This window comes from Theobroma umbraticum, unplaced genomic scaffold, assembly GCF_002168275.2.
Source record: "Theobroma umbraticum cultivar Fairchild unplaced genomic scaffold, ASM216827v3 scaffold_204.0, whole genome shotgun sequence".
In the NCBI taxonomy this organism is placed as follows: domain Eukaryota; kingdom Viridiplantae; phylum Streptophyta; class Magnoliopsida; order Malvales; family Malvaceae; genus Theobroma; species Theobroma umbraticum.
The window spans coordinates 1697392-1722044 of NW_018397267.1; the positions used below are offsets into that span (position 1 = coordinate 1697392).

General features: G+C 35.7%; 4 protein-coding genes across 7 annotated transcripts in view; 2 read left to right on the forward strand and 2 right to left on the reverse strand.

Annotated features, from left to right (window-relative positions):
• The window catches only part of APC4 (Transducin/WD40 repeat-like superfamily protein), an 8975-nt gene extending 1015 nt beyond the window's left edge, over positions 1-7960 (forward strand). Inside the window, exons 4-19 of one of the 2 annotated variants that reach the window (XM_021438458.2) lie at positions 398-481; positions 641-880; positions 1470-1550; positions 2026-2177; positions 2421-2581; positions 2665-2765; positions 2852-2926; positions 3501-3680; positions 4601-4683; positions 4762-4854; positions 5382-5486; positions 5892-6030; positions 6225-6452; positions 6674-6826; positions 7391-7472; positions 7592-7960. In XM_021438458.2, the coding sequence (XP_021294133.1) occupies positions 398-481; positions 641-880; positions 1470-1550; positions 2026-2177; positions 2421-2581; positions 2665-2765; positions 2852-2926; positions 3501-3680; positions 4601-4683; positions 4762-4854; positions 5382-5486; positions 5892-6030; positions 6225-6452; positions 6674-6826; positions 7391-7472; positions 7592-7686 (2052 nt within the window). In that variant the 3' untranslated portion in view covers positions 7687-7960. The remainder of the gene's footprint in view (positions 1-397; positions 482-640; positions 881-1469; positions 1551-2025; positions 2178-2420; positions 2582-2664; positions 2766-2851; positions 2927-3500; positions 3681-4600; positions 4684-4761; positions 4855-5381; positions 5487-5891; positions 6031-6224; positions 6453-6673; positions 6827-7390; positions 7473-7591) is intronic. The other variant, XM_021438459.2, reaches the window with a different exon arrangement.
• Positions 7961-10670: 2710 nt separating this feature from the next.
• Positions 10671-16011, reverse strand: LOC110423896 (calmodulin-binding protein 60 B-like). 3 transcript variants are annotated; one of them, XM_021438314.2, is made up of 8 exons: positions 15081-16011; positions 14271-14346; positions 14099-14157; positions 13047-13540; positions 12754-12914; positions 12466-12669; positions 11919-12156; positions 10671-11662 (listed from the first exon to the last, which is right to left on the reverse strand). In XM_021438314.2, exons 1-8 carry the CDS (start codon positions 15188-15190, stop codon positions 11106-11108), a joined length of 1899 nt encoding a protein of 632 aa, XP_021293989.1. In that variant the 5' UTR covers positions 15191-16011; the 3' UTR covers positions 10671-11105. The 3 variants fall into 3 exon arrangements, with proteins under 3 accessions (XP_021293989.1, XP_021293988.1, XP_021293990.1); XM_021438313.2 differs by having other exon boundaries at positions 13047-13549; positions 15081-16010; XM_021438315.2 differs by lacking the exon at positions 15081-16011 and adding an exon at positions 14472-14718 and having other exon boundaries at positions 13047-13549.
• Positions 16012-17199: 1188 nt separating this feature from the next.
• On the reverse strand, positions 17200-19136 carry LOC110423898 (ribosomal RNA-processing protein). The gene is made up of 4 exons (XM_021438316.2): positions 18968-19136; positions 18758-18863; positions 17912-18035; positions 17200-17626 (listed from the first exon to the last, which is right to left on the reverse strand). Exons 1-4 carry the CDS (start codon positions 19099-19101, stop codon positions 17373-17375), a joined length of 618 nt encoding a protein of 205 aa, XP_021293991.1. The 5' UTR covers positions 19102-19136; the 3' UTR covers positions 17200-17372.
• A 940-nt stretch (positions 19137-20076) lies between these two features.
• Positions 20077-23938, forward strand: SPHK1 (sphingosine kinase 1). The gene is made up of 10 exons (XM_021438453.2): positions 20077-20634; positions 20717-20839; positions 20925-21025; positions 21119-21191; positions 21671-21757; positions 21874-21951; positions 22121-22191; positions 22337-22624; positions 23319-23441; positions 23574-23938. Exons 1-10 carry the CDS (start codon positions 20301-20303, stop codon positions 23763-23765), a joined length of 1470 nt encoding a protein of 489 aa, XP_021294128.1. The 5' UTR covers positions 20077-20300; the 3' UTR covers positions 23766-23938.
• The last annotated feature ends 715 nt before the right edge of the window (positions 23939-24653 follow it).

Consider the following 24653-nt stretch of genomic DNA (forward strand, 5'->3'; position numbering starts at 1 on the left):
CCATTTGTTTTTGAAGCCCCTTTACACTCATTATGTTAGAGATTTCCCTTTGCATGAACATCATAGCCTCAATAATTTGTTCTCATATTGGAGAGTGGAATAATTTATGCTGTAACTGGAGCACTGTTCATAAAGTTACTTGCTCATTAGAAGCTAGTTTTGATGGAGGATGTGAACTTAATTTAAATTGGAAGATTATATTACCATGATCCTTTGATTCTGCTTAAGCATTGATATGTCCTTTCAACTTTCATATTGGAATGACTTTTTGGGATTGGCACCTGAGACATGACATTTATTATGTGGGTGTGTATCTTCTTGAGGTTAAATTGTCGGTGCACATAATTATACAACAAAATTTGCTCATCCAACTCATGATATTTTGTATTTCTTGCAGAATGGAAAGTTGTTGAGAAGCTTAAAGTCTCACACTGTTGCTGTTGTGTCCCTAAACTGGGAGGAGGATGGACAAGTGATTAGAGTATGCCTTTGTCTTTTGGAAAATTGTGACTTGTAAATATCTTGCATATGTTAAACTTTCCTAGGATGTCTGTCTAGGCTGGTATCTTTATCTGGTTCATACAAACATGTGTTCGATGTTATAACTTCTTGATCAATTTCCTATAACTTTGAAATTCAGGATGATTCTGTTAACAATTCAAAATATGAGGACCGCACTTCTTGTTTCTTTCCCCCTGCACCAAGAGTTCCTCGGATGCCTGGACTAGTACCTGGAGATACTGGCTTCATGGATGATAGTGAAGATTCGTTTCAAGAGCTTTCAAATTCTTCATACCAACGATTTAACATTCTATGCAGCGGTGACAAAGATGGAAGCATATGCTTTAGTATATTTGGAATATTTCCAATAGGGAAAATAGTAAGCTACTCATCTATATTGGAAATAACTTTCTGGATTATACTGATTAACTAATGAAGTATATTTGAAGAAGTAGAAATATGGTTTAGTATTGAAACTAGTATTTCTATATTGTGTGTCTTGGTGGTTGATCTATGGTTCCATCTCTTCTTAATGAATCTTATTGTAATGTGTGGCCACTCGATATACATTATTGACTTATTTCCTAACAACTAACTTGTGGAAATAATTGTAGCTTTTTGTAGAGCTGGTCCGGCTAATAAAGAATTACTTTTGATCGCTTTGATTCTTCAAATTCACACTCTTCTGTCATTTTACTTCTTATAATTTTACAGATATTGTAAAATCCTTTGAATTTCTCACCTAAACCTCCAGATATTTGCCTGGACTAATATTCATGGTTTTATGATAGCCTTATTCTTGCTTTTCAAGTTAATTTATGTTTTGTTTCTCTTTCTTTTGCTTTCTGTTTTTAATTAGTGTATTTTGTTTATCATTTATAACTATATAATATTTGATGCTCAACATATACTCACCTCTTTTTATGTATTTTAATGCGAATTATTTTGCACATGAAATCATTTGGCAGAACATTCACAAGTTATCTATACCTACTCCCTTTGCAAATGAGCAAGCTACTTACAGACTTCTAAATGCTTCCATTTCCAAGGTATGTTCTAATGAATGAATTTGCAGTGGCAGCAGTGCATTTGAGATCACATTCTTTCACGATTATTGGAGTCTTTAATTATTAGTGATTCATAGAACAAGGTGTTGCAAGTGATGTGGCAACTGAGCTAACTCTGGAATTTTTGTTTAAAGTTGAGTATAACTCTTTATGGGAGAGTTTTGTTCAAAGAGTCAACCAAAGAAGAGTTCTTCTAGTTTGGCTTGACTATGCTTAAAATGTTTATCTCTTAATTTATATTTTTACGCTTATAATATTGGACACCTTGTAAGGTGTTTGTTTGGGCTTTCCTGGTTGAAAGGTCATGCAGTTGGATGAATCATAATATGCATTGAGAGTATATTTCTTGCATCCAATAACCAAAAAAGAAAAAAAAAACACTATTGTTTTTATCAGTGCTTAGTGCCTGCAGGCCAATATGTAGAGCTATCTGATGTTCCTATGTTGTCATTATTAGGTTGCTTTGTCAAAAGACCTTTGTCATTTGATTGTAATGTGTTCTGGAGAACTTAATCAAGACGAGGTTGAATTGCAAGAGGGACAGCTGGGTGTAGATGGTATGCATGGCCTGCATTGCTTACTGCTTGATACTTCTATCTTTTGGAAGAGGTAACTTTTGCTGGAGAAACTGGGAATACCTGCAGCTTATTTGTAAATTTATAGGTATTAAGTTTTGTAGTGTTAGATTTATCTATACTTGAATTTTTTTTATGGGATTCTCTGTAATGCTTCTTGCTCATAGTTTTGTCATGCACCAGCTGCTTATCTGAAGTGGATGAATCATGAACATGTTGTATTCTATTATCCCTCACATGATCTACTTCAGCCTTTTTTATCTCTTTCTTATTGCAGGAAAAATGAACTCCATCAAGTGGCCCAACAAGCTTCTAACATTGAGGATTTAATTGAAGTTATTCGTACATCATTATCAGTAATGTGTAAGCAGTGGTCAGATGCCATGCACACTTTCTGTGAGAAGTTTGATTCTCTATCTAGTTTAATAATTGATCATGGTAACTTCTGATTAGAGTACTACTAATCATATTTTCCATTTCTGCCGCATGTGCATTAATTGATTTCTCTCACATGCATATAGGGCTGGACTCGTCTCCCCAAGAGGAGTTTTTGAGCCTCCTAGGTGGCGCACGAACTAGTCCACCAGTTCATCAGTTTCTAGTTAACTCCCTGGGTGAATTGGTAAACTTTGCAATTTTTAATAATATCTTTCTTTTGTGAAGGAAATTAGTTTGCATACTTTATTCAATGGATTTCTTCCTAAATAGGGAGTGAAGCGTGTCTCAAAGGTCGTTTGTGGTGCTGGAAAAGAACTTCAGCATGTTGTCCTTGATCATCTTCAGGTGCTTGGTTGAATTTTTCTCTGTAATTCATGTAATAATTACTTAGAAGAATCTTTAACTTGTTACTTTATATCATGAAATATCTTATTGCAATTTGGTGGATTGGGTTGATAGACAATGATATGGGTGCGCAAATGAAATTTAAGTGTCCAACTTAGGCTGTGCCATCTGTAGTTTGCTTATGCAATCTTATTTCTATTTAACATTTTTGTGGCTCAAATTTTGTTATGGTCGAAATGCTTACATTTCAGAGGTAATTCTACCTACTTGCTTAATCTAATGAATGTTAGCTATTATGTTGAAAGCCTATCAGCTTAGATAGTTGCTTTTTAGGACAAGGATGAGTTACTCCAGTATGTGCTTAAACACAGTGACTCCTTGTCGCACATAAAATCTCTACTAAAGCAGACTGTAACAGTTTTGTCATTGTGTTTAGACAATGTTTGGTTGTGATGATATATTTCACTAATGGAATATCCATTTTAGGCACTTCTTCTATTTCCTTATCACAAAATGTTGTATGGTGAGTGCTCCTCCTGATGTGATCCTGCTGAGATTAATATCCATTTCCCAGCCTGCTGCAGAAATTATTGGATTCAGGATGGGAGAACTAAGAGGTCTTTCAAGATGGCGCACACGTTTTCAGGGTATTGGCCTAGATGAGACTCTGATCAATAATGCGACAGAAAAATCTGGAATCTTACTAGTACAAGTTGAGCGATTTATGAGGGTGCTTTCCTCTGTGGTACAGCAGGTATGCTAACTTGAGAACCTTATTATTTGAAGTTCTTTTGGTCTTTCTTCATTCTTAATTTTTTTCCCACTATTTTGATGAGATACTTCAGACCTGTTTACTTTAAGTAGTCTGAGTAAATCATTGCCTTCAGCTCTAAATAAATCTCCAAAAATGATAGCTAGAAAATGAAAATTAATTGGTCTTTTCAACTGTAATCAATCTTCTATTAGAAAATCTCCAACCAGCTATGATAAACTGAGATGCAATTTTGTAGATAATTCATTTGGTGAATAGACAATGCGAAATCTTGCTTGCGGTAGAGTTGTCTGCTAAATTTGTATTCAATTTTGGAATATTCCAATATACTAACCTTTCTAGGTGAAAATCTCCACTCTGCCTCATTTGTCAGTTTGTGCTACCTTTGGATCAGTTGTAACAATAATGATGAAATGTAGGAGTTGTCTTTTTGGAACAAATGAAATGTTCGAGATGCATATGTTTTTCCCTTCTTTTTTTTTTTTTTTTGTCAAGATCTCTCAAGTTGAACAATTTTTTTTTTTTGAAAGGCCTTAAGTTGAAGAATTTACAATGCACTCTCTGATTCAGAACCATTCGCTTTGATGTTATGATGAATTTCACTAATTTTCCATCTTTTTAAAGCAAGATATGAATCATAACTGTCCTTTGAAGTGATTGCCGATACATAATGGTAAAAAGATGTCAGATTATATGCTTGACATGACAGCAGCAGTTTCAACTCTTTTTATTAAGAATTTTCTATTATTTTTTTTGTGAGAAAAAAGCAATTAAGTGTTAAACTTCGATGGTTAGTTTTCTTGCACAACCTTTCTACAATATGCAATGAAAGTGGACAATCTTCTTCTCTTGGAATTGTGATATTCTTCTGTTGGAGTTCTGATATCTGTCTTTGCTTTCAGTTTTCAAATTTCTTTAATTGGCTACTAAAATGTATAAAGCTACTTATGCAAGAGCCAAGTGATCAGCTTTTACCCTATAATAGGTTTGTTTCTCAGATGGCTTTATGTTCCACTTTTATGCTTATCCTTAATTTGGTAGCCTTACATTTTGTTTTTGACAGTGAACTTGTTGTTATATTCTTGAAGTTTTTATATGATCAAGATCCTGTTAGGCCCTTTTTGGAGTTGTCTGAAGTTGTTATTGAAACTGACATGTAAGTTATCCTTTCAACCATCATAGGGTCTAACTAGTGTATTTTCAATTTTTTTTCTTTTGTCAGTCATGTAACAAGATTTATGCTTATTGTTTGTTTCTTAAGTGTAACCATAATGTGTCACACAGCATTAATGTACGTATGTCGTACATTTACTTATGTTCTTGAGCTACTCTTTAATAGCAGCAGAGCGGACTTTGTGTCTACACAGAAGAAAAATAACTCTCTATAAACAATCTATTCTGAATATGCTGATTAAGGATGTAAAAATATTGAATGCTAACTTTAGTTTAATACTTATCAAGCTGCACACTTGGCCTTAACTCTTCATGAGTGACTGTTAGTATAACTGTATGTACATATGGAATTTATGAATGTATCTCTAATAGATGTATGATACATGTGGATAGGTATGTTTGAATTTATGCATGCATCTATATAGATGCATGATGCATGTGGGTAGATAACAGTGCATCAACAATGTCATTTTTTATCCTTGAAAGAATCTGATGCCTTATATCCTTTAGGGAAACACTGCAAAGAGTTAGAGAATTGGTTCATTTTGGGGGATTTTCAGATTGTGAATATCTGCGGAGGACATTATCAGAGGAATTTCAACAGATGGAGTCTAGGTATGCTTTCCATTGCCCTCATCTATCAATAGCAAATTTTGTTAATAGAGATTTTATCATTATCAAAACAGAACTATATTTTAACAACTCCTGCAGATGCCTAGGAGATGTGTAAATTTAAATGATTGAGTGTTTAGTGTGTTGTGAAATTTCTCTCCTTATAAATATGTGGATATATGGATTAGCAAGATCATTATTTCAATGAAAGCGAGAGTTCGTTTCTTCCCAATACTCAACATCCCCCCCTCCCCACCCCTTGTACTTCCTTTGCTTAAGAAACTGGGTTTTAACTGGAATCCCACTAATAGATCTAGTAATTTAGCCTTCCATCTTCATATCATGCATATTGCTTTTCTACTTTTCTTCAAACTGTAAAATGCCTTAACAATAGCTCTGCAATCTCAGCTTCAAGGAGGCTTTCTTGATGCCCTTTACAACAATTTCACAGAAGATACTTTGTAAGGATGTGCTTCCACTGTTTGCTCTCCCATCTTCTCCAGCATCTATGTCTGTCACTGTTCCTATGTCAGTAACATACTACAAGGTAGTCTCCCCTGCCAGCCCTCCCCTCCTATTCAGTCTCTAACTACGGTCCTACATTTATTGGCTTCTGTATATAATTGAAAGTTGTAAATGCTATATATTTGATATCATCATCTCTAACATTGGTAGAATTTACTTTTTTATGTTTTTGAATGCTTATTCTTCCTGTTGTGATGCTTTCTCTTTTTTGTGTAGGATGCCTCCACAGCTATGTCATCTTATCAGACTCACGAACACGGGTTTATTGATTATATTTCTTTCCAAATACCTGGTGACTCTTCCTTGGACATTGCTAATTGTATAGGCATATCAAAGGGTTTCATGCATAGTTTGAGCAATATTACTGAGGACCCTGCTTCATTGGAAGCTGTTTTGCTGTCTGTTCCTGATGGTTATCATTGCGTGGATCTATCTTTATATAAGGTGAAAACCTAGATTTTTACTTAACCAATCCAGTAATTTGGGCTCTTTGGGATGTCAATGAACTTCATTTTTCCTTTTTCTCTTCTTTTAAATGTAACAAAGGTAAGCCCATGTGTTTTTTGGTTATTTCATGATTATGCTGCCACCTTTTTAGTCTTAGTTTTTTGGGATGTTTTCTAATTCACTTGATCCTTTTTTTTAAAAAAAAAACTCTAAAACAGGAAGGCCAAATTGTTTTGTTATTAAATGAAACAACTGCTGCTTCTGAAAGCTCTGGAGAATCTTGTATGATGATTGTTCAAGCTAATGATCTCCCATTTGTATCTATTTCAAGATCCAGTTGTATCAATCATTGGAACTTAAGTCAGCTAAAGGTAAATGTTTCTTCTGGCAGATCTTAACCGCACTTCTTGAAGTAAATAATTGATAGGACCTTTAACCTAATTGTTTCTGCCGCTCAATTATCGATACAAACTCAATTACTTATCTTTACATGCCTATGAACTCCAGTTACTTCAGTCTTATGTTCCTTGAACATTTCAATATCATTGTTAACTCATATAGATTTGTTGCTTTTTTACACGATTGGACATCCTTCTGTTCATTTTTTGCTTTAACTTTCATAGACTTCACAATTATTAATTGGGGAAACCGTGCTTTTATTAATTCCCTTCTTACTCTTGGGGAAACTGTATCTTTTTTCTGTTTGCCATGAACTAAACGTTTTACCCTAGTTTTGCCATCTCCATTTGAAGCATCTTGTTCATATCCTACCTTGTTCCTGCCTCTTTCATTAATAATCATCTTTCCGTAATTTTAGGCAGGCATATAGTTCCCATGAGCTGATAGACTATGCTTATGGCTTCCTCTTTACCGAATCTTTAAGTTTCCGTTGTGGTGAAGCTAACTTGTTGGAAACTATATCAATGTGCATTTAGGACTCAGTTATGTATCTACACCTGGAGAATGAGAAGGTTCGACTTATTCCTCACTCTGTAGTTGCTCCTCTCGCAGTTAGTGGTAAGTTTCAAACTGAAACATCCTGGCAACTGTCATACATCTCAATCTGACGGATCATACCGAACATACTTGAATTTTGCAAATCCATTTAACGTTTATGTTGAAATCGACTGTAACAGCATCCAGAGGCGTAGCTTGTGTTTTCGCTGCGAGAAAACGTGCCTTGGTCTACATACTGGATGAAGATGAAGATGATATCTCAGATACAGAATGACTGCTCCTTCCTCGGACTTTTCTTATACTCTTTCGCCGAACTTTAAGAAAGACAAAAGTTCGTTATATTGTTTTATGTTGCGTTGATTGACAGTTATTTGCTTTTCCCTTGACATTAGAAGCCAAATCTTCTCAAGAGCTCAAGTTGAGAAATTAGTTGGCAGAAAAAAAAAAAAAGAAGAGTATTTTTCTTGTATTTAATTTTGTTTCAGCAGCTTATCTACATATGTTTTCACATACATTATGATATTTTTAAAGTAATTTTCGAGGAAAAAGATATAATTCTATAGAGAAGGGAGTAATGATCTGGAAATATAAAGATATAATTTTTCTTCACTTGCTTCCAAAACTTTCAATCTCCATATTCATGACCAATCAAAATCAAGCACAGCAAAGTTCCCACGAGTACGAGATTGCAAGCATACAGCCAGAGCAGCGTACGGTCTAAAACCACGGCTTTGCCTCTGCAAGCGACGTACAGTTAGGGGTGAGTAAATAAAAATGGAACTGAACAATCAAATCGAATTGAAATGAGTTCGGTTTTTTCGATTTGATTAGTTTCGTTATTCGGTTATTTTGGTTAGAATAGTTCGGTTAGTAAAATTATTTTGGTTTGGTTTCGATTAGAAAAAATTTTAATCGAATTAATCGAACTTAAATAAGGGTGTTTATTTTAAAAAAATTTATATGTATGTGATTTTGTGATTAAAAATATTATTATAAAGAAATTGAAAGAAAAGTATTTATTTTATTTATTATAAATTTTTAAGTTTATTTTTAATATTTTGTAATATTGATTTATTTAAAAAAATATAACATAAATAAATATATACAAACAAAAAAATTGTTAAGTTCGGTTTTTGGAAACCGAATCGAACTAACAGAATTAGTTCGATTTCGGTTAGTTCAATTAGTTATATATTTCGATTCAGTTTCGATTATTTTTAAATTAAGAGTACGATTAGTTCTAGTTCGATTAGTTATATATTTCGATTCAGTTTCGATTATTTTTAAATAAGAGTTCGGTTAGTTCGATTATTAGATATTCAATAACTGAACTAACCATTTGCACACCCCTACGTATAGTCACTGAAACTAGTAATAAAATCTTGAGTCACACATAATTGTAAGGAATATTGACCTATTATTTCTAATGATACTTAACTATTATTAGCCGGAGGGTTTTTCTTCTTTTTTTTCCCAATCAGCTGGAATTGAACTTGCTGCACTTCTCTGCTGCAGGAATTTTGCCTGCTTCTCTGAATGAACGAAAACATTTCAATTTATCCAAAAAGGAACTAAGAATAACTTAAGCAATATTGATAATAATACAATGTTGCTATTAAGATGACGCTTGGTACTGTATAATGCAATTTAATTATAGATAATGTAATTGCAAGTAATATGATTGTAAAGAAAATAACATTACAGTGTTTGATATATAAGTAAAATAATGATTAAAATGCAAAGAAAATAATATTACAGCGTTTTGTTTACAAGTACTTTATCGAGAGCGTAATGTTAATTTTTAAAATTATTTATATTTATTAAAATATAAATTTAATATACTTATATTTTTTACTATTAATTTTTATATAATATCATTTCTTAAATATATTTTTAATGTCATATATTTTATTTTTTATTATAATTTTTATATTTTATTTTTATTTTTATATATTTTTATATTATATATTTTATTTTATTTTATATATTATATTAATTTTAATTTCTGATTCTTATATTATATATTTTATTTTAATATTTTTTATTTTAATTATAATATCACAAAATATTTTTAACAAAGTAATAAAATTAAAAAATAAAAATATCTTTAAAAATATTAAAAAATATAATATAATATAATTATATTAATTTTAAACTATAATCACGTGATATCATCAAACTGTAATATAATTATATTATAATAATTTATTATAAAATAAATATTATAATATAATTAAATTAAATATATTATAAAAAATATATTCTCACCTCTTTAGTACAAAAGGTTATCTAAATTTGAGCCTGTTTGTGCAGAAGAAATGAAAACGAAAGCTACAGAAATGAGAAAACAACGAAATTGCACGTCTTTCATGGAGGTTTTCAAACATGAGCTGATCATGAATTTGACATTTTGTTCTTTGATAAGACATTAATCTTAGCCTTTAAAGCAATTCGGAGGACACCTTCCAAGAAAATGATCTGTTGAATGACTTTGTTTCAGCCAAACACATAATTGAAATATCACAATGATTCAAGCCCACTGTGTAGACTCCTAACATTTCTCCAGAGTTGAATGCGCATTCTAACAATACTGCCAGGTTTTAAATTTTGGGAAATCACTGTCATTTTAATTACCTTTCACTTAATGCTTTTACCAGCAATCTGACAGTAACCTGGTAGCACATGTTCAGTTTGGCAGCTTTCGCTGAGGTTAGGATGTCATTATCCGGGTTTATGTGCGTTTTCCAAGGTGCACCACCGCAAAGGAAAAGCAGAGATCCGGACGAAGAGACGAGAGACAAGAGTCGGAAGGGTTTCACTAGAAAATGAAAGGACAGCCCAAAAAGGGTGGCTGAGGACATCGTGATCTTTAGCGATGGCTGGACCTACAGTCTTTAATTCAAGCTGTCCGCATTCGTCAATTATGCCAGCCTCTATCTCCAACAACCGTACAGGCAAAACCTGCCACGCTCTTTGTAGCCATCCATCACGCACTATGCAGTCCGTGAAAAGGACATCTATTTTTTTTTTTCAGTTTTTGAAACAGAGATTCCACATGGATAACGTGTTCAAGCACAAAAAGCTCATAATGGCCACAATTGGGATTACGAATGTCCTTTGGGTCTCGTCTCTTTGAGGTTTCGTGAACCGCCATTGTTGCACAGAAGGAGGAATAATGCTCTAGGGGAAATAAAACATAGTTCCATTATGCAGCAGAGTGAGTTTGCCTCAGGGAATGTTAATCACTACCACTTGGAATTTATTTTTACATGTTACAGGTTAAAGCACATAAAGATATGCTTTTATTTCGTTTGATCTTAACAGAATAAAGTACAGAAGAGATGCTAATCATCTAAAGTAGTTACATAGATGTGTTACAACCGCTACTTAGACTCGTGCTGGACGGATTCCATCCCCTTGATAATATTTCCAACCTCCACTGTCAAGACACCACCTTAACCTAAACCGCACTAATTAATGATGGAAGCTTACTGTACAGAGAAGAAATGTACAAGCAGATAGGTCCACTGATGGCAGGGTTGGGAGTTGAACCCATGCAAGGGCTACAAGAGCCAGACCATGCCAACATCTCAGGTCCTTGAGTACTTGCTCCGGTTGGGCTAGAATCAGGCAGGGAGATGGCGGGAAGCCTACAAACACCACATCCAGACAGCTTTGCCTCACAGGCTAGATCTATGAATCATCCAACTCAACAAGGTGTGCCCGCCTTTCAGCAGCCTTTTTCCTAATAAAGATGCCCCATCTCAGGGCTGCCTTGAGCTTGAGCCACCCAACTACAGCTTTGCCTGATGAACGGGAAGCTTCATTATCAAAACCATAATTCAGAGATGGGGTGGGCATATATGCTGAGGAATGAGGATAACCATCTTCAGTAGCATTAAAGGAAGTATGGCCATGGCTTCCCATGTCAAAGATACGGAGCAAATGCTGCATATCTTCATTTTCAAGCATCTCATGACTTCTCATTCGAATCTCCTCCTCTGAGAAGAAATCCTCCACTCCCTTATAAGTAGGAATATTTGATGTGCCAACACCATGGAAATCTGGCATGGATGACTGTGATGAACCAAGCGCTAGCTCATTATCATTTCCTGGAAGCTGGACCTGCTGTGAAGCGCTGACCAAGTGGTTCTGTAGAGTGAATGAAGCACCATTCAACTCAGTCTGAGCATTAAGATGTACATTTTGTGATTGCATCGATAGTCTGGCAGCCATACTATCATCATAACCTAGAGAGATGGAGAACAGTCAACAACAAACATGTACAGATGCAAAAACATAATATTCAAATACCGGTCTGAAAAGCACTTAAGCAGGCACCAGGCAACAGCACCTTTTATTTATATATAAAAAAAAAGAATTGGGAGAAGGATTGCAGTTTTCACTTCTTCTATGTACTCAAAATGAGTTTGTAAAAAATGACAATTTATGAAAAATTCATGTTCACGTTCACGTTCACGTTCACGTTCAGTCAAGTACATATACCTCCAACATTTAGACCAGAATCCATGGGAGGCTGCTCTGAAGGAACTGGCACTGACAGGCTTGGTAGAGTTTGCTGTTGGTTAATCGAATTTGGATAACCTTGCAGGTCCATTGGAACATTGGCTTGTGAAGCACCTGCATTGTCATCTTCCTTGGAGCCTAACAGAGACTTGCCATCATACTCTATAACATGCATCCAATTTTCATATGCCTTCTTTACCAAGGCATCCACATAAACCTGCAAGAATGAGACCATTGAAAGTTTTCTCAAGCCTTTTTTCTGGTATCATTTTTTTCCATATTATGGCAAGTACGTAAAGGGCATGAGCAAAAGAGTAGTTGAATTTAATTTGTTAAAGCCAAAGACTGCGACTTTGAAACAAAGTCATCTGCATCGCTCCCACCAACATAAAAGAGGTAAACAATACAGGAAAATTAAGACAGGACTAGATAATCTTCCATTATTATTAATAAAATAAGCATAGTGTATTTGAAAATGGAAATCCAAACTAAATAGAATACATATCAGAACTGCAAGTTGATTTACCTTCTGGTTGTCTGAGAGAGACTCAGCTGCATAATATTGTCCATTAGCAATTAAGCCACTCAACTCATAGATGTTGTTAAAGACTATGCCAACAGTCCTAATGTCATCAGGATAATAAACATAAAGTTTCCCACTTAGAACACAAGTTTTTGCATGCTCCACCAGAACATCCCACATCTTATTTGACATTCCACTTCCAAGAATCTACAACAAATGGATCAACAAAATAGTTACAGACAGAAGAACAAAATATGTTTCTGATTAGAGGATGAGACGCAGAAGCCTTACATTTCTCAGCCTCTGAGAGTCCCTAACCACAAGTTGTAGAAAGTCTTCAACCGTAAAAATTCCAGCTTTATTGAGCCTCTTGTGAAATGACCCATCTTTGCCAATCTTCTCCAATCTCCAGACCTCATCATTTAATGCAGGTGGATAGTGTTTCTTGTATACTGTGTAGGAAAGAGAAGGAAAAGGCAACATTTTACTGGTTTTGAGATAAACAAAGTTAAGTCCATAGATTTTACCAAAAAAAAAAAAAGTTAAGCATATAATGGACGATTTGGCACAAATGAAGAACTCACATTCTCCTCGGTGATCCTTAACAGTGAAAGCATCTGTTTTCGCTTCACGAATACGGATGCCTTCACAAGAGCCAGAGGCAACCTTTAGCCCTAGCCTGAATTTCCTGCTCCTAATCCAGCTTGAGTTGTCTGTAAATGTTAGCTCCCCTAGTGTTCCTACACCATCCTTCAGCATCACTTGCAGATCTCCAGTTAGGAGTGGCCTCTTCCCTTCACGCTCCTTGACAACATGGCTATCAAATTCTTCTTGAGTCCAGTTATCATCATCATCATTGTTGAAATCACCCTCAAGCACAACAACATCTAGTTTCACAGAGGACTCTGGACCACACGTGACAACATGACCAGCGTTTGAATCGATCAAGACAATATGGATAGCAGCACCCTGTTCCCCTTCGACTTTCCCTCCAGTAAAGAGAGGGAGAGACAACCTGGATCTAAAGTGCACTTGCAAATTTCTTCCATCAGGTCCTCCTATTCGTTTTGGGGAAGAACTGCATTTTCTATCCATTAAAGAATGAGAGCAAGAGGCAGAGGCATCATAAACCATTTGAAAAATAAATTAACAGCAACAATAAAAAGCGCATTAACCAGAAAAGTGCAGCGAAAAACTGCATCAACAGAACAATAGTCACCAGAGTTTTGAATAATCAAAGGGGAGAGAGAGAGAGAGAGAGGAGAAAAGGAAGGCAGTCCTTGGGCATATAACAGAACTTGTCACTGGAAGAATGTGCCAAATATGCTACGCTAAAATGGATAAAAGATGAAATTTGCAGCGAAATCTCAAGGGAAAGAATGCTAGGAAGGACATCTATACTAGACAATAATGTAATCGCAAGCACAACACTGATGGGGCATATATGTGAAGGAAAAACAAAAACGCACTGGTACAACACAAGGGTAATTCCAACTCTTGTTGACTATTTTGCAGTAAAATCTTAATGGGGATTTAGCAATGACAAAAAAAAAAAACCATGAAACTTTCCAAAAGTATTGAAACCATTTTGTTATTAAATTATTACAAGATTTTAAGAGAAAAAGAAGGTTCATACTTAGCAGTCAGCTTGGCAGGGCCTAGCTTCGCTAAAGCGCGTTCCACTTCTTCACTGACCTGTTCAAATTACCAAGACCAGAAGAGTTGTGAGTTTGTAAAACATCACCATCCAAATTAGAAAATGAACTAGGTAGGAACTTCAAAGAGAAGAATAACATCCAGCATCTTACAACTCTTCGAAGAATAGGCTCCAATGATGAGCAAAGTTTCTGCAGACTATCCACCTTCAAAGCTTCAACAATCACACTGCATCAAGGTTAAAGCATTAGGTTAATGAAACAACTTATTTGCTTACCAACAAATAGCAGAAGTTCCAAAAGAATTTTGACAAAATAAAAAAAAAAAGAATCAAACTGCAGTCAAAATCATACATCAAATACATTCATCACTAGTCAATACTAGTAAAAAAAAATTAAAAAATGAAAAAGAAGAAAGTCAAGGCAAGAAAGACAGGGTTTTTTTCAGCTTTCTAAGCTCTGTCCGTCAAGACACTGCAAGTGCACCAACACCCATGTCCTATTTTATTTCATCTTTGTTGACACAACAGAGTTGGCTCATAAGAATACACCCACATGAAAACAACAACACAACTATGGCCTCCCTGCTTTTCCCATCACCTTATCTCTTAACTTATCAAACTGTCTTTTGCTTTATAATTAAACCATAACAATCCAAAACAATTTCTTTTAAAATTAAACAACTTTTTTCTTTATATTAAAGAAAAGAACCCTACATTTTATTGCATGTGAAAACAGTTATGAGAGAGTTTTTCTTTTCTATTCCGACAACTTCTTACAGCATCTAAACCATTAATGCATAGCTTTCAGTCAGAGTTCAGTAGGAAAACTTTTAGCTAACAGCAACAAAATCACACTCCCAAATGAAAACATAAAACACATACGGAAAACAATAAAGTGTTAGCTTTGAAAACACACAGAGAAGAAAAAAAATAAAAAAAGAGAAAAGAAAGAGAGATAGACCTAGCAAGAGCTGGTCGTTTCCTATCAGGTCCTTCGTCACCAGAACTCGAATCCAAACCTCTCTTCTCTCTCGCCATACTATTCGACCTCTCCATATACCTCGTTTGCATTTTCGAACTCAGTCTGTTTGGTTGCCCAGAAACTACCGGGAACAAAAAAAAAAAAAAAAGACTAGCCCAAATCAAACTTTTCTTCCTTTTCTTTCCTTCTTTTTATTCTCTATTCACTTACTTTGTGAACTTTCCATTTCTCACAAACAAACGCAAAGCTCGAAAATCTTTCTCTTTTTATTTTCCTTCAAAAGCAGATTCAATTTAATCCAACAACAAAGGAATCAAATTTTCTCTCTCTTCCTTTTTCTTTTCTTTCTAAAATTTCTAAAAATAAAAAATAAAATGCCAGATAAATGAAAAAGGGAACTAAAGAGAGAAAAAAAAAAAGCTAAAAAAGACGGAAGCGGGAAAGTGAAAAGAGAGAGAGAGGATTGGATTTTTGGGGGTGAGAGAAGCTTCCAGGAAACGTCTGCGAATTTTCCTTATTGTTTTCATTTGTTTGGAAGCTTTTTCCGCTTGTTTGTCGACTTATTACTCACAGTGACGGCTTTTGGTCACTGTTTGCTATTCTGTTTGGACTCGGACCTCAAACCCTCGCACGGTCGCCATGGCCGTGATCTTCCCCACAGAGCTGCAGGATCTCGTGATCGGAGCCGTTCGATTACGGAATCTCATCAGTTTTTCAAAGTAATCATTGCGGTTCCTGCTCAATTTTTGGATTCGAACGTGATCGAAAGTTATAGGTTTAGATCCTAACATCCATAATTATATCCTTTTTCTTTTGGCCATAGTTTCCTGTTGATTCGTCGAATCTCACGTCCGAGGCTGGCCTTTTAACTAGCTTCCATGGCTATTGATTTTCCATTTTGTTTTTGGCCTGACGTTAGCAAAGAATCGGAGTGTTGCATTTTTAAAGAGACAAACGCTTCCAAAAAAGTTTTACGTTTATTGCAGCACGCCAATACTACGCTGTCGCTTTGTTATCGCTTCTGTTTGTTTGTTTTTGGTTTCCCTTTTTTTTAAGGTAGTAGTCCATAACATAACATGTTTGGTAATATGTCTTTATTTTCCAATATGTTTTAAAAATATATAAATAAAAATTTTATAAAATTATCAAAAATAAAGATTTCATATTTCTTATATCATACTATCTTAATATTTTTAAAAAAATTTAAATTAATTAAAAAAATTAAAATAAATTTTTATTTTTTATATTTTTATTTTCAATTAAACAAATTCATCAATTAATTATCATTTTAATAATAATAACATAACATATTAATATAATATAATAATACCACATTTTTCATCTTTTACATAAATACATTAATACCCAATCAAATTTATATAAATATAAAACAATAAATGATGTTTTGGTTAATTTTAACTGTTAATTATAAAAACTTATAATCTATTTAAATAAAAATAAAAATTGAATTGAACATAATAAAAAATAAAAATTTATTTAAATTTTTTAAATAATTTAAATTTAAATTTATATTGTTTAATTAATATATACATTGTTATTTTTATTTAATATTAAAATTTTAAAACAGAGAAATAAAACAAAAACAGAGATACCAAACGCAGCCTTAACCATCTTTTCCTATTCCTACGTCAAAGATTCCACAAAAAAAAATTTCTGTTTCCATAGAAGCAATCAGGCAATTTTGGCCTGCTTCTTCTCAAAGAGACAAAAAAAGGAGGAGCAGACCCTACGGCACTACCATGAGAGAGATCCATCTATCCTCCTGCGTCTCGTGGGGTTTGTTGTTCTTAGGTCTCTTTGCATTTGTCTTCTACCAAAGTAATAATTGAAGGGTCAAAAAGAAGCAATGCCCAAAACATACAAGCACCACTGAAGCAAGTTGATGGTTTGGCGCAGTGAGTCAGTACGTGCATGCTAGTTGTGGAATAAATCCTACACGTGTGAAACAGCTCACAACACTTTGAACTGAAAGCAGAAAGGTTTAACATAACTGAACTCAAAACAGCAAAGTAACAGGTCATACACCGCAAGGGGGAAGTTTCCCCATTGAAACCAGTAGGAAGTGGAAAAACCATGATAAAGACAACATAGGAGTTATACTTGCTAAGTGTCAATACAATAAAACATTGCAAACATCCAAGCAGAAGATGTCTGCCGGTGGTGGCCAGTTAGTCCCGTATTACACTACTCGAAGTAAAAATGAACACATGGCATGGTATCCATGGCTACAAAAAATTTTGTTCAAGGTGATTAATGCATTTTCTTGTTTTTTTCCTTCCCCTTATTTCTGTCTCTTTTACTAGGTGGCCTAGATCTGTGTCTTGCAACTTTCTTCAATGGTTTACGTTTACTCACAGGCAAGTTGTGCTTTCTATCAACTCCATCTCCAACTGATCTGTGCATTGCCCTATGCGTCTTTTCACTAGTAAAGTTTTCTTCCTCCCGAGAAATCTCACTTGTTGTCACAGTGACAGTCATGTTCCCACCATCGTACATTGTCGTCCCTTACACCAATAAACAAAAAACCAACCACATGAGAAGAAATAAACAATAGGTTTAAACTTTTTTTTTTAATTGGAGGAAAAGGGATTTGAATCCTACTTTCTAGGCAAGAGGATCATGTATCAATCAAATAAGTCAAATGTTCAGGGGCAACAATAAGTTTAAACTTGAATCATAAAAATACCACATTGCAATATGAAAGATACAAGGGCATGTAAAATCCATTGTTCTCAATGAAGCATTATAGTAGCTTGTGAATCCATCAGCTCGTAGGATTAGAATAATACCAGAAACTGATGCAGTTGGCTCACTTCCTTCATCCTCCTCATTGTTCTCATCACTTTCATCAGGTCCGGACTCTGTGCTGGGTGGAGCTCCCCCATATAAGGCAAACTCTTTTTCTAACTTTCTCTGAAAAATTCGTCAAACAACAAAGTTTGTAGCTTCAGATCGTGTCCAAGTTAGATGAGAAAGCCAAATATTAACATACAAGTAGTAGTCTACGTGCAATGAACAAAACACACACAGCTTAACGAAAAAACAATCGTAAAATGAGTGACAACTGACAATCATGGAAGATCAGCATGACTCCAATACAAACTAGAATCGCCTAGGATAACTAGCACACTTATGAACTCACAGACGCATATCCCAATTCTTCATATAATCTCATTACATTTTAAACAGGTGTCAGCATTTAAAAGTTTTCTGACTTTGAATACCTTGAACTCTTGATTCCCCAAGAATGTAAACAGATATAAGAATGGCTTGGAAGCATAACATTTACCCAAGGTGACAGGTGTGTTATTTAAATCAAATTAGCAGATAAATGGTGATAATCCTTTCAGAGAGGCTAATGGGACATTGACCAACTTAACTATATTTTCATAAACCTTAAATTGCAATGCCTCGGATAAGTATTCGAATGAGGGGAACAGACAAATGCAATGAACTTGTTTCCTTTAGTTCCAGTGATATATTTTATAATCGTAATTACAAGCAATGCTTCAACAGCAACGCAACAACTAAGGCAAAAAAGAGTAAGTTAACAATATTAGCAGTAGTTTCAGTACATTTGAAGCATTAACATGAAACGGCATCGTACAACCTCAACAAAAGAAAAAGAAGAAAACCTTTTTGCGCTGTTCAATACGCTTGCGGCGTTCAGCCTCCTCTTGCTTCTTCTGGGCTTCCTTTCTTCGCTTCTTCTTCCTCTTGTGAAACCCAGTCACGTAATCCCTTAATCAATTCACACGATTATAAGTACGAACTACGAAGCGAAAGGTTCGCTTCTCAAAGAAAAAAAATGAAATAAAGCAAGTACTCCGCGTGTGCTATACTACCTCAGATCCTTCTCGTTGAAAGAAACGGCAACTGCTTTGTTCTTGAGAGCTCTCTTCTTTATGTGGCGGCCTCGATGCTTTGACAGCTGCTGCGGTGCTTCCTCTTCGTACTCTTCTTCCATTGCTGCAGCCATAGAGCTCTCGAGTCTCGCCCTTTTTCCTAATTGCAGCAGGGTTTAACGAGCCGGGGTTTTCAAGATGGGCCTCGGGTTTGGGTTCAATGTGGTTTGTTTTCCGTTTCTTGATCCAGTCTATCGCATGCTTCGGCATAGGCCTTAACGTTTTAGTCTTCAAACCCAGAAAAAACATGGGCGTTTAAGCTTTGTCTTTGAACCCAAAAAAATTCACGAGCCTCGTCTCTATCATTAATATTTTTTATAAACTTGATACATGATATCATCATATACTAATTAATTTAATAATATAAAATTTGATATAAAATAAATCAAATAATCACGCCATTAAACTACGTGAATAAAAAAGTCAATTCATGTTGAATTAAGGATTTGTAATTTTTCAATACGAGGGTAATACATATCAACACTAACAAGTGTGGGGCATGACTTAATACTTGGAGTTTGTTTACATAGTCATTGGACTTTATTTTACACATTTATTGTGTCTATATTTTACAACAACCGTTCACCTATACAATTTACTACCTTACTAAATTAATAAATCTACTTAAACCGACTATTTAATGCAGTAAATAAGTTGTTATTAGTACTTCCCTAATTGCTTTTAACAATGAAAAATAACACTACTAGAAGCTAGTGGTCCGTCCTTTTTTTCCCTATGAAGATAGTCAACTAGATTAGGATTGGAGTTTGACCGGTAAGCCAAATTTAAAGAAATTAAGCTCAAATTAGAAGAAAACACGTGTCATAAAAACCGAAACGCTCAAAGTAAGTATAAACGCAGCTCAACAATCTAGAATCTTAGGGCGGCGCATTATCTCCAGGATCCTCTCATCATTTTCCCCACGCTCCACGCGCCTTTTTTCAGTTTATTTATCTTTATTTATAATAAAAATAAAATATGATGTCGTTGATTATTCCATAAATGAATTTTCCTACAATTGGCAACGCGAGGGCGCGTGGCCATATCCAGCAGCTTAAACAACAGAAGGAAAAAAACGGCACACCAAACCTGACGTAAAAAGCGAGGCAAAAGAAACGCCTCACTCACCACCATCAATACCATTCCTTAACCCGGTTCTCCCGCCCATCCAAACTGAACCGGACCAAAATCGCCACCTCCTCCCTCGCTCTACCCCGACCCAATTAACTATCACTCTGACATATTCCAATCATTTTCAAAACTGGTACTGACTATGGATCAAGGTGGTCTACCCGAGAACCTGTCCCGGTCATTATCGGACCGAGTCTTAGTCAATGGGACGGTGGTTCCCATCACATTCACCGATGATGGGAAGCTCCGGTGGACAGGTAAAGGTCAACGGTGCTTGACCATGGAGAAGGAGGTTCTCGGATTCGCCTTGGAAGGTACTAGAATCCGAGTCAATTATGCTGTCGAAAAGGGCGATGGAATCTGCTGCGTGGGGAACAGGGGAGATTTGGTGAGGCAGAGTTTCGTGTTCGAGCCTCTCTCAGATGATTCCCTCAGGCTCTGGTCGCAGAAGCTTCGTGATTACATCGATTCTCTTGGTACAAAAAACTTGACCCTTTGCAAAAAATTATAGTTTTAATTAGTAGTCTCAATGAATTGCATGTTTTATTTTCATAACAGGACGGCCAAAGAGACTCTTGATATTTGTGAATCCATATGGAGGGAAGAAATCTGCGACTAAAATATTCTCAGAAGACGTAAAACCTTACCTTGAGGATGCTGATATCCAAATTACGGTGATAGGTTAGGATTCAATGTTTCACAAATGGATGTTTTAATTTCCCACAATGCTGTTTCTCTAATTTTGATGACTAACGCAATTTCTCAGAAACTAAACATCAGCTGCATGCAAAAGAAGTTGCCAAGACTTTGGATTTATCAAAGTATGATGGAATTGTTTGTGTTAGTGGAGATGGAATCCTTGTTGAGGTCAGTCTTTTTAAGTCCCAGAGTATAGCATTATTGTAAAATTTTGTGGCTTTATTTTTATCTATCTCAATTTTGTTGCAATTTTTTTAGTAGGTGGTAAATGGACTGCTTGAAAGAGAAGATTGGGCTGCTGCAATAAAGATTCCTATTGGCATGGTTCCTGCTGGTTCGTTTTCTTTCTACACCATGTTAATATAAGTTAAAATTTCTTATATGTGTAATTTGTGAATGTAAATTTATACCTGGGTTATGCTTTACAGGAATTTCTTGATTTTTGGAACCTTTAAAACTTATAGTTGAAAACTAAAGCTCTCTCTTTGTCATAAAAGTTACCTTTTTTGGATTTTTTGCAAAGATTTACTGGTTTTTTGGCCAACAAATGATTCACTGTTATAAAATATGTGACACATAAAGATCTTTGCTTGTCACTATATATTGATTATCTGGTGAGTTCATTCATCCGAGACAATTAAAACTTGATTTTCTGCTCTATTTAGTGTTTGCTTGTTCCTCGTTATGATTGCTGATCGTTTTGATTTTCTTTCCCCACTTAATTTCCCTGAAGAGAATGATGATATTGGCAAATTATTCTAATGACTTGTTTAAGCAGTGCTGATAGCTGATGGTAAATGTTTGTGGCTGCAGGGACAGGAAATGGCATGGTCAAGTCTTTGCTGGATGCAGTTGGTCAACCATGCAGCGCATCTAATGCTGTTCTTGCTGTTATCCGAGGTTAACAAGGGTGTCTGTTATTTTGTAGAGAACATAGAATTGAGTTTTTTCTGATCAACAAATAGTATTTCATTTTGATTGAAGAAATTCTTGGCTTAATGTTTTTCTACTGGCAGGTCATAAATGTTCACTGGATGTAGCTACTATCTTGCAAGGGGAAACTAGATTTTTCAGTGTTTTGATGCTTGCATGGGGTATGTAAAATTCTTCCACCTTCTAATAATGGATCGCACTGTGTTTCATTTTCTGCCTTTAATGTGGATCTGTTGGCAAAAGTTTGGTGATGTATGCATCTGTTTTGATATACTGGTCATGAGCTTTAAATGTATTGCAGTTTTTTACATGGTGTTTCTTTTATTTCAGGTCTGATTGCAGATATAGACATTGAATCTGAAAAATATAGGTGGATGGGGAGCGCTCGTCTTGATTTCTATGTACGCCCCTTCATTTTATCTGGTTTGTTTTTGTGCTCGTGCACTTATGTAATAGCTTTTGCACCTGATTTAGCGCATAGCTTGTATGGCTCCGTAAATACTATTGGGATTTGGAATGAGAATTGTTTCTGTCTTTCTTGTGTAGGCTCTTCAACGTTTATTACATTTGAGGCACTACAATGGATGTGTTTCTTTTATGCCTGCTCCTGGCTTTGAAGATTATGGGGAGCCAACTGCTTATCATGGTGAACCTACCAATGAAAAAAGCCCAACTCTGGAGAATTCTGTGAAAATTCAATGGCATGGGTACCATGGGTCTGATGTTAAGTTGGAGAACAAACATTGGAGGACTATTAGTGGACCATTTATTTCAGTTTGGCTTCATAATGTACCATGGGGAAGTGAAGATTGCATGGCTGCACCCAAAGCAAAGGTTTATTTTACACTAACCTCTCAATGTACTAATTTATTAACTTTTCCGTAAAATTCTCCTAGTTTGTTGCTTTCCTCATCCATATCCATAAGCAACATGCCTTTAGCCTGTATGCAGCATTTGCAGTGTGATTAACCCAACTTTACAGTTTTTCAGTTTGTCCAGACTCCACTGAAATTGACATGAAGGTCTAGAAAAAAATTACCATGTATCTTCTGCTCTGCCTACTTCTTAGCACTTTTACAGAGTATACATTAACACACAAAGCAAAGCAATTGAAATTTTCATCCTTGTATGATGTACAGCATATGAAGCTTTATAGTTGCCAGAGTTTCGCATGTAGATGCCCTCTTGATCTGGAGAAAATTTGGTTTGAGGAATGCATAAGATAGTGTATTCATGCTTCTATCAAGCTTTTAGAAAGCTCTAAAGTTTCAAGAGAATAACTATTATGTAGAATGTGCAGTGCAAGAACCATGTTTCACTTCTACCACTTTTGATTTGTAATAAACTTCCTACAACCATGCCATTCTTACTCTATGCAATTCACTTGTGTTCTGTTTAATTTTGCACAGTACACTTATGGAATAGAACTTTTTTAACTGTTCAGGTATGAAATTCTCAGTTTGATTTCTGATTCTAAGATGCATAACTAATATTACTTCTATGTTTCTTTTGTTGGCCGTAATTGCAGTTCTCAGATGGTTGTTTGGACTTGATTATCGTCCGGGACTGCCCAAAATTATCCTTGCTGTCATTAATGTCAAAGACGAATGATGGGAGTCATGTAAAATCACCACATGTTACCTACATTAAGGTGAGTTCACTAAATGAACCTGCTATGATTCTTTAACTTTCTTCTAGACATGGTAGCAGAGATTATGGTCTTATTTTATCTCTCTAGTAATAAAGCCATCCATGTTCTGTATGTTCTTTGACTAAATTACAGGTGAAGGCAGTTGTATTGGAGCCTGGTCCACGTGTTGAGGATCCGGCGAAGGAAGGGATCATAGACTCAGATGGTGAGGTCCTTGCGAGGGGAAAAGGATCATACAAGTGCGACCAAAAGGCCCTTATGGCCTATGATAAGCTTCAATTAACCGTGGATCAAGGTTTAGCTACTTTGTTTGCACCTGTATAGGCTTGGGTGTCGACTATAAATGAATCTGGCTTGGGTGTCGATTATAAATGAATCTTACTTGCGATCTCATGGATTTGAAATGAAGAAACAAGTGTTTCACAGTTGTTTTTTTATTTAATTTTGGCTGTATAGAACCCACAAAGGAGAAATAAAAGGGGTTGGAATTTGAATGACTTTACTGTATTATTACAGCATGATTGCAACTATTATCTGGAAACAGAACACATCACTCTGCTATCACGGGTTGTGAACGCGTGACCGGTGAGGGGAAAGCCGCATTGCCACCCGCAGCGGCGGACAGCCTCCTAACTAGTAACGTAATGGGAAGCGATTCTGATGACTGAGAGGGGCTTTGCTCTATCCCGACAGAGTTCCATTTACATGGCCACTTTCTAATCTTACCTTTCATTTTTTTCCCTGTCTGTGTCTTTGGACTTGGCTAGAACGTGAAGCATGTTTGAAATAGTGAGGCTTGGCCCATGGGGACAGGCAGCGTGTACGTTACCAAAAGTAAACGCATTCACATACGATTCCGTAATGCAACAAGTTAAGAAGGTCCCACTTTCTTATAGGAACAGTAACATAACACCTCCGTGTTTCTGTTTCTTTGACGGTTTGGTTTGGTTCGGTTTGCGGCGGGCGATCTAAAACAATGAGAGGACCTCAAAGACAAAAGAGTCAAACCCAAATAGGCAAAGTTACTCTCTCATTCACACCCACTGACCAGGAAGCTCACGAGTCTCCGACTCGACTCCCGCTCTGGATGAGGTGGGTCCCTTTGACAAGGTCGATGACACGACAACTAGATCAAGTGAATCCAGTTGCAGCACATTAAACTAGTTCCCAATATCATATCAGGCTTGAGGGTTGAGATTTTCTTTGACGTCA